General features: G+C 38.1%; 4 protein-coding genes across 6 annotated transcripts in view; 2 read left to right on the top strand and 2 right to left on the bottom strand.

The window, feature by feature from the left end:
• Positions 1-13,380, bottom strand: part of ephx5 (epoxide hydrolase 5) — a 31,121-nt gene that overhangs the window by 4,756 nt on the left and 12,985 nt on the right. The window contains exons 3-5 of one of the 3 annotated variants that reach the window (XM_081616014.1): positions 617-665; positions 401-465; positions 91-313 (exon numbers count right to left, since the gene is read on the bottom strand). In XM_081616014.1, the coding sequence (XP_081472140.1) occupies positions 91-313; positions 401-423 (246 nt within the window). In that variant the 5' untranslated portion in view covers positions 424-465; positions 617-665. Of the gene's footprint in view, positions 1-90; positions 314-400; positions 466-540; positions 738-13,380 lie in introns of those variants that run through there. The other 2 variants (XM_008430196.3, XM_008430197.2) reach the window with 2 other exon arrangements.
• LOC103477224 (cystatin-like) lies at positions 788-2,257 on the top strand. Its single transcript, XM_008430194.3, has 3 exons — positions 788-1,067; positions 1,647-1,757; positions 1,996-2,257. Exons 1-3 carry the CDS (start codon positions 867-869, stop codon positions 2,077-2,079), a joined length of 396 nt encoding a protein of 131 aa, XP_008428416.1. The 5' UTR covers positions 788-866; the 3' UTR covers positions 2,080-2,257.
• Positions 3,390-4,851, top strand: LOC103477223 (cystatin-like). The gene is made up of 3 exons (XM_008430193.3): positions 3,390-3,664; positions 3,945-4,055; positions 4,258-4,851. Exons 1-3 carry the CDS (start codon positions 3,458-3,460, stop codon positions 4,354-4,356), a joined length of 417 nt encoding a protein of 138 aa, XP_008428415.1. The 5' UTR covers positions 3,390-3,457; the 3' UTR covers positions 4,357-4,851.
• On the bottom strand, positions 5,498-6,546 carry LOC103477222 (cystatin-like). Its single transcript, XM_008430192.2, has 3 exons — positions 6,274-6,546; positions 5,999-6,109; positions 5,498-5,805 (listed from the first exon to the last, which is right to left on the bottom strand). Exons 1-3 carry the CDS (start codon positions 6,472-6,474, stop codon positions 5,707-5,709), a joined length of 411 nt encoding a protein of 136 aa, XP_008428414.1. The 5' UTR covers positions 6,475-6,546; the 3' UTR covers positions 5,498-5,706.

Raw genomic sequence — 13,380 nt, 5'->3', positions numbered from 1 at the left:
TTTATTAGGATTTTGTGATGGAAAGTTGTGTAAAATTGTGAGTAAGGAAAGCATTACACGTTTTCTAAAAGTTGGTGTGAGCCAAACTACCTCAATCTCTTCATCTGACGTTTCCACTGTAAAGGGGTATATTTTTTGATCCTCTAAGAGTGTTTTTTCTCCTGCTCCCCACCATCCCTCACCAACAGGGATAGTTCTCATTTTGCTTCTTCTCTGCATTACATAGGTCAGGATTCCACCTGCTGCAGCTGCTGCCACAGCGCACCCAATAAGAAGCTGCTGTTGTGGAACATCCAGCCCAAAAAACGTGTCCCTGCAAAGTTTGAGAGAAAAAGTGTTGAAATGCAGGTAAAAGTAAGCACACTTACACTTTGTCAATTTGTGATTTTAGAGCGCTTACTTCAAAAGTTGCAGTCTCTGCATTGTGCAGTTCAAAAGGTGAGCACTCGCTCAGGTTGCTTTATGCTAATGGGATAAAGGTCGAGAAAGTTTGATTTCCAGTGCAACAGCTTTAAAAGTTTAGACCTTGCTTTGAGAAACCTTGTTTGTCGCGTTTTTCCACCTCCTGATGAAGATGGGGTTCACGCTTCTAACGTCTGAAAAAGCCAAAACAAACCTTGGGAGATTATCCGTTTATCCAAATGCGGTTAGACCTCGACGAGCTCCTGGAAGGAAAGAAGAAAACACAAGGCGGGTTGGTCCTGCAGAGATTGTTTATTGACAGCGTGGTGCGTCACTCCTCTACTAATCTGTGACCGATAGTGTCACTTTTGCTATATAAAGAGCAGACCGCTATACACAATCAAACAGTGTCCAAGTTGGACTTTTCTCCCTCTGACTCAGCAGTTTAACCTTAAAGAAGGAAGATGTGGAAGATTGTTGTTCCAATTGTTGCGACTATTTTCGCCGTTGGGCAATGTGGCATACCTGGGGGGTGGAAAAACGCCGACATCCAGGGTGAGGATTTCCTAAATGCGTTGAATTACGCCGTCGCCCAACACAACAGAGGCAACCAAGGAGATATGTTCCTCCACAAGGTGGTTGAAATCGTCTCCGCACAGTTTCAGGTGAGTGCCGTAAACTGTAACATTCTGTTGTCATGGTTACTTGTGGGCTGCACAGCGACGCAGATGGTAGCACTTACCTTGCAGCAAGAAGGTCCTGGGTTCAATTCCCAGCCCGGGGTCTTTCTGCATGGAGTTTGCATGTTCTCCCCTTGCATGCGTAGGTTCTCATCGGGAAACCAAATCAAAAACATGACTGTCAAGTAAATTAACCTCTCTAAATTCTCCCTAGGTATGCGTGCACGGTTTAGTTCTAATCTGACTAAAGAGCGTATTTTAACTTATTGAATATTTTATGTATAATAAATAAATTTAACTTTAGATTTAAGCATTTTTGCGACCTCCTGTATTTGCACTCCATGTAAATACTTTTCTGACAATAAAAAGTGCACAATGGTTTACATTATGCTAGAATTAAATGGAAATAGGATTTAAGAAATGGAAATTTCTTGGTAACCCGAATTGTAGCTTTAGTATTTAGCTTTTCAAGTACATTATGTATGTGTACTGTATGACTGCAACCATATATGATATGTCTTCAATAAAATAAATCACTATGGTTACTCTTCTTCTCCATAATAGGTGGTTGCAGGAGCTAACTACAAGATTGTTGTGAAACTGGGACGGACCAACTGCAAGAAAGGCGAAGCAAACACAGAATGTACTGTCTACGTGGACCCAACTAAGGCTCAGGTCATTATATTACATTATTAAAAATATGTTGTAAACTTTAGGGATGAAAATGTTAATTTTATTCCAATTTTTCTCTCAGACATAAATACAATGAAGTACTGTAAAACTGTGACATGATTATCATTTGATTGTGTTAAAAAATAACACTCTTTGGAAACAAATGCATCTCATGTTTGTCTGCATAAATTATTATATAATGACATGCTATTGTAATTGTATTCTGGTCTTTCTTTTTCAGATTTACCAGTGCACATTCACAGTGTGGAGCTGCCCGTGGCTCAATGACATTCAGGTCACGGAAAAGCAGTGCTCGAACCCTTAACTTAACTCACCGTGAAATATACGCTACTTTTAACAGTGTAAACATATTTCCATCCTCTGTGTGATGAAGTCCACTGTTTTCACAACTACAAATGCTGTAATGCAAAAATAAAGTTGATCAATTGTTTAATGACTTGGTAAAACCTAAAAATTAAAACAAATAAAGTAAATTTGACTTATCAGAATCTGTCCTTGTGATTAATAATCATTTTTGTTTGTCTCCCTCTGTGAGGTGAGCAAGATATAAAACATATTTTTGGCTGATTGTTCTTCAGCGGGAAGCAAGTTGTGGTAATTGGTCCTGCTAGGTGTCCTATTTCATTTTTTGAAGTGTGGATGCTTGTTGGAGCACTGCTGCCTTGCAGCAAGAAGTTTTCTGCATTCAAATCCTGGTCTGGGATCTTTCTGCACAGAGTTTGCATTTTCTGAGTGAACAGATGTCTCTTGGGCAACACTGCCTTAATCATAATTTTAAGTAAAACTGTATGGTGCTCAATATGTTAATGATAATAATTGTGGCATGATTTCAGGCCCCATAGTCATTCTTTGTAGAACGACCTTTCACTGCAATTACATCTCTAAGTCATTAGGTGGCGTGCTTCTACTAAATTTCCTATTAATTAATGGCCTTGTGTTTGGGGCACTCTGTCAATGAAAATGCTTTGATTTAACCATGTAACTACGGTTGGCTGATCAAATCAGGGTATTTGTCCTACTATAAGTTTAAACCTGGACCCAGTTGCAAGTCTTGTGAAACCTGTAGTTCTGATGAATACTGTATTCAAGCCTACAGGAATGCCTTGAAGAAATAAAACCCTGGACAAAATTTAATTTTCTGTTTTTACATTCAGAAAAGAGTGAAGTGGTCATTTTTGGACCAGAACATTAAGAAAAGAAAAAAAGGATGCTCTGTCAACCAGTTGTGACAGAAGACAGAGTAAGTGATTAACAAAGGACAGTTAAATGTTCTATGCAGAAAATGCATTCATTCCCATTTGTGGTCACCTCCAGGAAGGTAAGAAACCAACAGTATTGCCAGACCCAATGCAACTTGAATAAAGAGAACTAAAATGGAGACAATATAAACATAATAGCAACAATGACAGCAGGTATACGCAGGACAGAGACTTCTCTGTGGGTACTTCCAAATCTCAAAAACATGTTAGTTGACTGCAAAGTCCAGACTGTCTGTTAGTCCTTAAGAGACTTTTGCCCTCTGGAGATAAGCTCTGGCCTCAGTGCTTGACAGCTGATTATCGATCGGATGAGTCCTCTGGTAAAATATAAATAGTTCCATCACTTCTGCTTTCAGAGAGCAGGCAGAAAGCATCAAAGCTTCTTGTTCTGAGCCTTTTGGCAGTTTGACCTGCGAAACAACGATGTGGAAGGTTATTGTTCCTTTTTTTGCCGCTCTTTTAGCCTTTGGCTTTTGTCAGATGATAGCTGGAGGCTTACACAAGATAAAAGATGCAGATAACGATGAGGGCTTCCAGAGAGCGCTGCAGTTTGCTGTTGTCCAACACAACAACGGGACCAATGACACGGTCCTCTACCAGGTCCTTAAGGTGGTCTCGGCTGAGCGTCAGGTCGGTAATGTTATACAGATTTAAGTGTTCACTATTCACTCAAAACCTACTGTTAGCATCAAACGTAGATACTTGACACAGTTAGGGGGCCAGATGTCAAATATTAAAAGATTTAATTTGAACTCATTAACTACATAATGTTTTTGTGAATAACAAATATATAAAAAAATATATGTTAACACTGTTTTTTGTCTGTCTTTGATGTTTCACTTCTGATAAGAGTATTTTCACTGTGTCACAATAATATGGATTTTCTTTGTCTTGCCTACCTCTTCTAAAGGTGGTAGCTGGGACCAATTACGTAATTACTGTGATTTTGGGAAGAACCAACTGTGAGAAGGAGGCACCAGCAGATGGCTGTGCTGTCCACAAAGAGCCAGGATTCGCTCGGGTAAATAAAATAGATAATAAAAAGCTGACTTTAGTATTTAAGAAAAAGAATCTCACACATAAAACACCAACTCTGTTAAACTAACATTGTCTAATGTTGAATTGTAGGCACTCCTTTAGAGTACTAATAAGTAATCTTTGTCTGAATAAATGAACATGTATTCTCAGTTTTATTGACATATTTTGTGGGTTTTCTCTTCCAGCCTTATCAGTGCAAATTCAAAGTGTGGAGTCGCCCATGGCTCAATGATACCCAGCTGACCAAAGAGGAATGCGGTGATATTGAACCTACTTCACCATAAAAAACATTTTTCTTTTGAAGATCTATGAAGTGATACTATCTTGACACCCTCTCAAAATCACTTCACTAAATGCTACTTTCAAACTTTATTAAATTTTTCTGCAATGCAAAACAAAAGTCTCACTATGAAAGTATTCATTAGCACACAAAAGTAAATAAAGCAACTCCAATGACGTTTTATTGAAGGATTTGAAGGGCTTTCCTGGTGCAATTTGGAAGTGTGACCTAATGACAACCAGCTGACCTAAGAGGAGTGCAGCAGTATTGAACGTACTTCAGAGTGAAAAACTGTTTTCCCTTGAAGATCTGCAGTGTCACTACCTTCAGGTCACTTCAGCAAATGCTACTTCACAACTCTAACTGTTGTGAAATTTTCAAGAACCTCCACAAAGATCTGTATTCTGCAATTCAAAACCAAAATAGCACCATGAAAGTATTCAACAAAGAAACAAACAAAAGACTTACACTGTTTCAAATAAAGTAACTTTTAAACTTCCCAGAATGTGTTTTTGTGGTTTGTATGAAGTCTATTTAGCTGCTGCAGATATGTTGTTGAGTCTTATCTGAATGCTCTTTAACTGGATAATGAAAGGGTTACCAATGCAGCATTGAACAAGTTTTGTTAATGAAAGAATGTAAAATCTCTCTAATTGGTTGCAGTGCCTTGCAATAGTTTTCATGTTGCTGGCCAGTTTCACGTTTTGTGGCTAACTTTAATTGATTGTCAGTATTTTATGTTGTAGAACAAAACTGATAATTCTCAATTCTTTACTCTGATCTGCCTAAATAAAATTATATTTCCAAAATGTCAAAACGTAACTTGTGAAGTAAAATTAACCCTGCACATTCTCCTCCCCGTTTTGCCTCCTTTTAGGGCCTTTTTGCACTCGGGTTTGCTCAGGCTAGTAGTCTGACTGCATTTGGACCGCCAGTATCGTACCCCGATCTTGGCTGTGTTTGAGCAGAGTGCCTCCTTAAAAATGAGCAGGGGTTGTCAAATCAAAAACACGCAAATCTGTATCTCACAACGTTAAATTTCTAACATAAAAATTGACAACATCAGAAGAATAAAAGAGGTTTACATAAATAAAAATGTATTCAAAGACATACACATATATATAAACCACACAAAACCATTCAAAGAAGTTCAAATGTTACTTTATTGAAAACAATTTAGTTTGTTTTGTTAATGAATCCTTTCTGCTGTGTGATACATTTGTTTTGCATTGCACAATACAGATCTTTGTTGAGGTTCGAAAGTTTGAAAGTTGTTTTGCAGCATTGACAGAAGTGACCTTGAGAGGGTTTAAAGGTAGTAACCATTTGCAAATATTCCAGAGGAAAGGGATTTTCACTCTATAGTACGTTCAACACTGTCACATTCATTTGTTATTAGCTGGGTATCATTAAGCCATAGGCGAGTCCACACTTCAAATTTGCACCGGTGATGCTGAAAAAGAAAGCGTGCAAAATTTTAATAAAAAGAGAATACATGTACATTCATCCAAACAAATGTCAATTGTCTGGATGAGTGCCTATGATGACATATTTTACAATGTTAACTTATTCATAATTGGTGTTTGAGATTTCTATCTTTAAATCTCAGAGTTTAACATCAGATTTTCATGATCTGGTCTAATTACCCGAGCGAATCCTGGCTCTTTGTGGACGCCACAGTTGTCTGCTGGTGCCTCCTTCTCACAGTTGGTCTTTCCCAAAATCACAGTCATGATGTGTTTGAGTCCCGCTACCACCTTTCAGGAGAGACAGACGAGATAGTTATTCACAAAGACTTGGGTTTAAATTAAATCTTTTAATATGTGACGTCTGGCCCCTGATTGTGTCAAATGTTTACATTTATTTCTAATAGTAGGCCTTGATTCAACACTGAACAAAGAAATATCTGCAGCATACTGACCTGAACCTCAGCCGAAACCACCTTAACAACCTGGTAGAGGACAGTGTCATTGGTGCCGTTGTTGTGTTGGACAACAGCAAACTTCAACGCTGTCTGAAACATCTCATCGTTTTCTGCATCTTTTATCTTATTTATGCCCCCAGGAACACAAGACAACCCGACAAAAAGAGCGGCCAGGAAAGGAAAAATTGCCTTCCACATCTTTGCTTCAGAAGTGAGACTACAAAAGTGTTCAAGTAGGAATGAACCTCTGAAGCCCTCTGCCTTCTCTTTTAAGTCATAAATGGTATTACTGTTTATTGATTTACAGATATGACACGCCTGTCAGACATCCAATCAACAATCAAATAGCTGTCAAACAAGTGGGCTTGCACTTATCTCCAACGGTCAACAAGCCCGAGTGGAAATCCAGCTTGGAGAGGTCAACAGTCCATCACAGAGATGCACAAACACGCACACACAAGTATGTATTCAGAGTCATGAGGGTTTTTGAAGTAGCTCATCCAACCAATAGATGTAACCAGTTTGTTTAGTTCCTATGTTTTTGTGCAATTTAAGTTTTAGGGGTTAATATGACCTCATAAAAATAAATATCACACACTAGCTTTGAACAAATAGGGATTTTTGCAAAAAATTATCCCACGTTTTAAAATAATGAATTTACGAAACCCTCAAAACATAGAAACCACAAACGTTAACAGAAGAAAATAAATAAAATGACATCCTGGAAAGAGACAGAGATTTAGATAAAATATGGCAATAAAAAAAAACAAAACGATGAAAAGTAAATAGATGTAGAACAAGAGGGGCAAGGAAAGGTTAAAGAGTGCTGCAGGGTATGAACAGATTGAATAAAAGCCGTTTCTCCAAGGTAATGTCTCAGTACACGGCATTTCATTAACACACCACATATAGACCATGCTACTGTTATTGTGCTTGTATAATCAGGTAATCAAATGCACTCCTGTGTACTTTTTTAATTCACTGTTCATATATTTCGGATTATTCATCGGCTCATTTTCCAGTAAGTGCATCACCAAGTTCTGATAGGGATTGGATTACACAAATATTTGAGGATAATGAAACACTTAAGAACTTTGTTTCATTTGCACAAACCAAAAATCAACACTGACCCCTCAAGACGTCACCAGCAAATCGATGACACAGCAATGTTTGAAGTGAGAGGTCTTTTGGTTATTTAACACTTTTGAGGAAGAATTATAATTGCATATCCAATAAGGCTCCTGAGAAAGTACTGTAGTGGATTCTAATTCATTTCACATAAGGGATAAAACAAATATTCAAAACTTCATTATCATCATTTAATACTAATCCTAGTAAAGGAGTACACATATAAAATCAGAACCAACAACAGCTGAGCAAAGTAAAGTTGAAGGACATCGACTCCTTGTGTCCTTAGGACATTTCTGCTTAGGACTGGAACAAGCTGGACAGGCCATAGTGATGAATTGAGAGCGTAATAGAGAAGAAGCTCTGGAGGGAAAAAAAGTGTGATAAGGCTGTTTAGAACTGCAAAAATAAACAAAAGAACTTTAAAGGGAACATTAAATACCCAAGCAGCCAGTGGAGGAAAGACAGGACAGGAATAATGTGTTCCTGTTGAAGACCTGCAGCAGCTTTTGAACCAGTTCCTATATGAGGAATGGGTGATTATGAGATAGCGTGAATCACAACAATTGTACACAGTTAATAAGCAATATTTTCTTTAATTTCATCCTACTCTCTTGTAAAATACTAACAACAGCAAAAAAGCAATAAATACAAAATTATTTAGAATAGAGTTAGGCTGTGGTTGTACTTTTGCACACACCAACTAGAGTTGATCATAAAGATTTTCCTGACTTCTTCAATATACTAGAATATTCCACTTCCTCCACTGAACATAGATCTTTCCAATGTACGCTAGGAAAATAAACAACAAGATAAAATGAAATTGCTTTCTTTGAATAAAAAAGACAATTTAAATAAATGCCATGGCAGTCTTTAAGATAATGAGTATTTCAGGTTAAAATTACAAAGTTGGGCACCTCCTGATTAATAGGAAATGACAGCCAAACTTTTTTCAGTCTGAGTTATTGTTTTAGGAATACCTGCCTGCAGGTTGGTAAATAATCACAATTACATAAATATTGCATAAAAAAGTGTGCAGGAATTGTGGAGCCAAGGAAAGAGAGTGTATGTGAACGCCCTCAAACTTCAAATTTTGCTGTTTCACCAACTTGTTTGGAAACCTTTGATGTTTCACTGTTTACTTTGTGGGTCCGCAAATTAAACGAATATCTAAAGTGTTCCCTTTCCCACAAAAATTGTGCTATTTGTGTGACCCAGTTCAGTGTTTAAATTTGATAAACCTCTTACGGGAAACAGTTTGGCAAATAATCACAGTTATATAAATATTGAATAAAACAGTGTGCAGGAATCGTGCAGCCAAGGAAAGAGAGTGTAAGGTGCATGAGATTACCTGACCATGTGATCAGCTCAAAAGTAAACAACTCCATGTGGACAACTTACTGTGTGTTAGTCCACTGCAAAGGATGGAGACATTACTGTTTACTGTGTCTTTAACAGCTCTTTTCCACCTCATAGATGCAGTGTTTTAAGACACATTTCTCTGTCCACACTTATTTTGCTGTTGTAAGAAAGAGTATTCACTCAGCCAATTCCAAGTCACATGTCAGGCCCCGTTTACACGACAACGATTTCGGGGGAAAACGGAAGAGTTTTGTTGCGTTTGTAGTGTGCGTTTACACGAAACCACCGAATGTTTTCTCCAACAACGGCACAGATTGAAAACGGGTTCCAGACCAGCTCATGCATAGTATGACGCAAAACATAGCTGCTTCCTACAATCCACAGAAGAAGAAGAAACTACTCACAATGCTGGTGTTACTGTTTCCCCATCAGATTCGGTTCCCTCAGCGTCTCTTCACCGCTCCGCACCGCCCAGGTGGCAAAATACAGGCTGCTTGTTCAGCGCTCTTATCTAGAGAACTACGGACCAGGACCAGCCCGGTGTTATGCCCAGAAAAGCCCCCCTGCCCAAATTTGCACCCCCTGTCGCGGGAGCGCGCATCGCTCTAAGCTCTCGCATATTGACGAGGAAACGGATAAAAATATGACCGAAGAGGAAATTTTTAAGATATTTGTAACATTATCACGTTTCCTAACCATGTAATCCCTAATACGGTGGGTTTTATTTCGCAAATTATTTGAAATAAATACGGTTTTTACACTTTTATTGACACATATGAGTCGAACTTTTTTTCAGTCCGTGTCTGTTGTAAACGTTCTCCGCAAATGGTTTGAAATTCTCTGCTTTGTCTTTTGATATCATAATAGCTCAAAAGCATTACAACAGAGACCCATTATGTAGAACATTTTATATCATGCTTCACTTCTAGTCTGTTAATGTAGGAGGAAATGCAACTTAATTTATGAGCCTGAAAATATTGGCATCCGTCTTGTTGATATGAAACTTATAGCATTAGCTCAGAGAACAAGTGTAATTACGTAGAAGAGATTAAATCATTTCAACTCTTTATTTCCCCCAATTAGCACAGGGATGCATGTTTTGGCAATATAGATTTTGAGCCTGCCACAATATGCATCCCTTCTTTATTCCCCACAAATATTATCCTATCGATATAAAACATGTACCAGCAGTTCTTGGAACTACTCAGATTATGTAGAAAAAAATATTTCACTATTAACTCTTGAATTCTTTAAATTAGCACAGGGATGCATTTTTGGACAATATGGATTTCCAGCCTGCCAAAATATGCATCCCATATCTATTCCCCTCAAATATTATCCAATTGATTTAAAACTTATACCAGCATTTCTTGGAGCTACTCTCATTATGTAGAAATAGTTATTTCATTCTTAACTCTTTAATTCTTCAAATTAGCGCAGGGGTGCGTTTTTGGGCAAATTTCCAGCCTGCCAAAATATGCACCCCTCTCTATTCCCTTCAAATATTATCCTATTGATTTAAAACTTATACCAGCATTTCTTGGAGCTACTCTCATTATGTAGAAATAGTTATTTCATTCTTAACTCTTTAATTCTTCAAATTAGCACAGGGGTGCGTTTTTGGGCAAATTTCCAGCCTGCCAAAATATGCACCCCTCTCTATTCCCTTCAAATATTATCCTATTGATTTAAAACTTATACCAGCAGTTCTTGGAGCTACCCTCATTATGTAGAAAAAGTTATTTCACTCTTAACTCTTTATTTCTCAAAGTTGGCACAGGGATGCATTTTTGGGCAATATGGATTTCCAGCCTGCCAAAATATGACGTTTTTTTGTAATTTCTTTTTTTTCCCTCTGATTCGCCGCTCTGTCGCTTTTTTTTCTCTCTGCGCTCTTCGTCTGTGCTGCAGAGGGTAGCTCCAAGAAATGCTGGTATAAGTTTTAAATCAATAGGATAATATTTGAAGGGAATAGAGAGGGGTGCATATTTTGGCAGGCTGGAAATTTGCCCAAAAACGCACCCCTGTGCTAATTTGAAGAATTAAAGAGTTAAGAATGAAATAACTATTTCTACATAATGAGAGTAGCTCCAAGAAATGCTGGTATAAGTTTTAAATCAATAGGATAATATTTGAAGGGAATAGAGAGGGGTGCATATTTTGGCAGGCTGGAAATTTGCCCAAAAACGCACCCCTGCGCTAATTTGAAGAATTAAAGAGTTAAGAATGAAATAACTATTTCTACATAATGAGAGTAGCTCCAAGAAATGCTGGTATAAGTTTTAAATCAATTGGATAATATTTGAGGGGAATAGATATGGGATGCATATTTTGGCAGGCTGGAAATCCATATTGTCCAAAAATGCATCCCTGTGCTAATTTAAAGAATTCAAGAGTTAATAGTGAAATATTTTTTTCTACATAATCTGAGTAGTTCCAAGAACTGCTGGTACATGTTTTATATCGATAGGATAATATTTGTGGGGAATAAAGAAGGGATGCATATTGTGGCAGGCTCAAAATCTATATTGCCAAAACATGCATCCCTGTGCTAATTGGGGGAAATAAAGAGTTGAAATGATTTAATCTCTTCTACGTAATTACACTTGTTCTCTGAGCTAATGCTATAAGTTTCATATCAACAAGACGGATGCCAATATTTTCAGGCTCATAAATTAAGTTGCATTTCCTCCTACATTAACAGACTAGAAGTGAAGCATGATATAAAATGTTCTACATAATGGGTCTCTGTTGTAATGCTTTTGAGCTATTATGATATCAAAAGACAAAGCAGAGAATTTCAAACCATTTGCGGAGAACGTTTACAACAGACACGGACTGAAAAAAAGTTCGACTCATATGTGTCAATAAAAGTGTAAAAACCGTATTTATTTCAAATAATTTGCGAAATAAAACCCACCGTATTAGGGATTACATGGTTAGGAAACGTGATAATGTTACAAATATCTTAAAAATTTCCTCTTCGGTCATATTTTTATCCGTTTCCTCGTCAATATGCGAGAGCTTAGAGCGATGCGCGCTCCCGCGACAGGGGGTGCAAATTTGGGCAGGGGGGCTTTTCTGGGCATAACACCGGCTCCAGACGAGTTTAACAGGAGGGGCACCGACTTATTTTGGGGGGCAAAATGAGTCTACGTAGCTGAACATAGACAACAACACCAGCAGCCTACAGGCTACTTGTTAACAAGCTTAACGTGCTGTATTGATATTAGCCAGTCATCTTTTAGCTAACATCACCTGCATCCAACAACTTTACTCAACTCAGTCGGTTAGTTCGGGGAAAAACTGTGCCAAGTTATTTACGTTTTGCTGGTTTGCTGCCATGATTCTAACACACACACACACACCTGCGCAGCAGCAGCAGGTCTCCTTCGCTGCCTCACAGGTGTAAACCCAGCGCAAGCGTCTCAGCGTTCATGTTGCGTTTGAAGGCGGCTCGGAAAAACAGGTTACGACTTGTTAGCGACGGATAAAACTGTTTTAAATGCTGAAAAAGGTAACAGAGGACACGGATATGGGACGTGCGGGAACTCCTATTTTATCAAATTGATATAGGAATAACAGACTGTTGGCCATTCCAAGGTAAAAACAATAAACAGCTTCCAGTCCGGGCCGCTAGACACCGTGAAAGCTCAAACAAGGTTTTTCGGCAAAGTTATCCCACTTTTTCCAACTGCATGCGCCCTAATCAGACGCACACAATGCGTGTTCTCTCACGGAAATCCACATGCCTTCAAGTACAACTTTTTTTTAAACACATGCACACTTTCAAAGTTTCAAAGAACCTAGCTCCAACTAGGCGCAGCAAGAGCATTACACGTTTTCGATGTGCACCGTTACTGTGTAAACACAGATCGTAATCAGAACGTTATCGTGTAAACGATCCAACAAAAACGGAACAAAAGTGCCGTTTTTGTTGGATCGTTGTCGTGTAAACGCCCCCTAGTCTTTTCATAAATGGACGTTCCAGAAGGTTAGCAGTGAGGTCAGAGAATAAAATGCTTTTCAGCCTCTAAAGGGCACGGTTTGGCTGTGAAATGTTCCTGTTATTAAATGTGCAATTTAACAATGACACATTTGAAATGATAAAACTTGCAATAAAGTCAGAATTCTGAGGGGTGAAAAGTCTAATTTCTTTTTGTTATTTAGTGTCCTGTAATCTTACGTTGTAGCCATGAACTGGAAAGTGTAACAAAACAGACACTTTTAAGGAATCCTTGAATCCTGCTTTCCACAGTAATCCAGTTTTACATTTCTATGGACTGTGCGAACCCACCAAAAAGAACATATTCAAGCTTGCTTGAAATTTTCTCCTAAAACTGGTTTTATGTTCAAACCTGCACAGTGCACTATAGATAAAACAGACAGTTGAAGTTTTGACACAGCTGGGTGTTTCAACAAGAAGTGATCTCAGACAAAGTAGATGGACAAAGATAAAGCTCAACTATTCTAAATTTGTGGAATTAGCTCGAAAGTTAGCAATTTTAAACAGGCAATTAGAGAGCTGTGAAATATTCTAACACAATTGAACAGCAGTTCAATCTCAAGTATGTAAACCAAGTGCTCCTGTTCAGGGTTGCTAAGTATCCTCTG

This window comes from Poecilia reticulata, chromosome 15 (assembly GCF_904066995.2).
Source record: "Poecilia reticulata chromosome 15, P_reticulata-male-v2, whole genome shotgun sequence".
NCBI classification, from domain to species: Eukaryota; Metazoa; Chordata; class Actinopteri; order Cyprinodontiformes; family Poeciliidae; genus Poecilia; species Poecilia reticulata.
The sequence above is the reverse complement of the archived record's forward strand: the minus strand, read 5'-3'. Positions and strand labels throughout refer to the sequence as shown.

What these genes read in the sequence shown, in the direction of transcription:
- LOC103477224 (XM_008430194.3), top strand. Translation starts at nt 867, where the DNA reads ATGTGGAAGATTGTTGTTCCAATTGTTGCGACTATTTTCGCCGTTGGG. An exon ending in TCGTCTCCGCACAGTTTCAG is followed by an intron (nt 1,068 to 1,646) that starts GTGAGTGCCGTA and finishes TCTCCATAATAG; the next exon opens with GTGGTTGCAGGAGCTAACTA. An exon ending in TGGACCCAACTAAGGCTCAG is followed by an intron (nt 1,758 to 1,995) that starts GTCATTATATTA and finishes TTTCTTTTTCAG; the next exon opens with ATTTACCAGTGCACATTCAC.
- LOC103477223 (XM_008430193.3), top strand. Translation starts at nt 3,458, where the DNA reads ATGTGGAAGGTTATTGTTCCTTTTTTTGCCGCTCTTTTAGCCTTTGGC. An exon ending in TGGTCTCGGCTGAGCGTCAG is followed by an intron (nt 3,665 to 3,944) that starts GTCGGTAATGTT and finishes CCTCTTCTAAAG; the next exon opens with GTGGTAGCTGGGACCAATTA. An exon ending in AAGAGCCAGGATTCGCTCGG is followed by an intron (nt 4,056 to 4,257) that starts GTAAATAAAATA and finishes TTTCTCTTCCAG; the next exon opens with CCTTATCAGTGCAAATTCAA.
- LOC103477222 (XM_008430192.2), bottom strand. Translation starts at nt 6,474, where the DNA reads ATGTGGAAGGCAATTTTTCCTTTCCTGGCCGCTCTTTTTGTCGGGTTG. An exon ending in TGGTTTCGGCTGAGGTTCAG is followed by an intron (nt 6,110 to 6,273) that starts GTCAGTATGCTG and finishes CTCTCCTGAAAG; the next exon opens with GTGGTAGCGGGACTCAAACA. An exon ending in AAGAGCCAGGATTCGCTCGG is followed by an intron (nt 5,806 to 5,998) that starts GTAATTAGACCA and finishes TTTCTTTTTCAG; the next exon opens with CATCACCGGTGCAAATTTGA.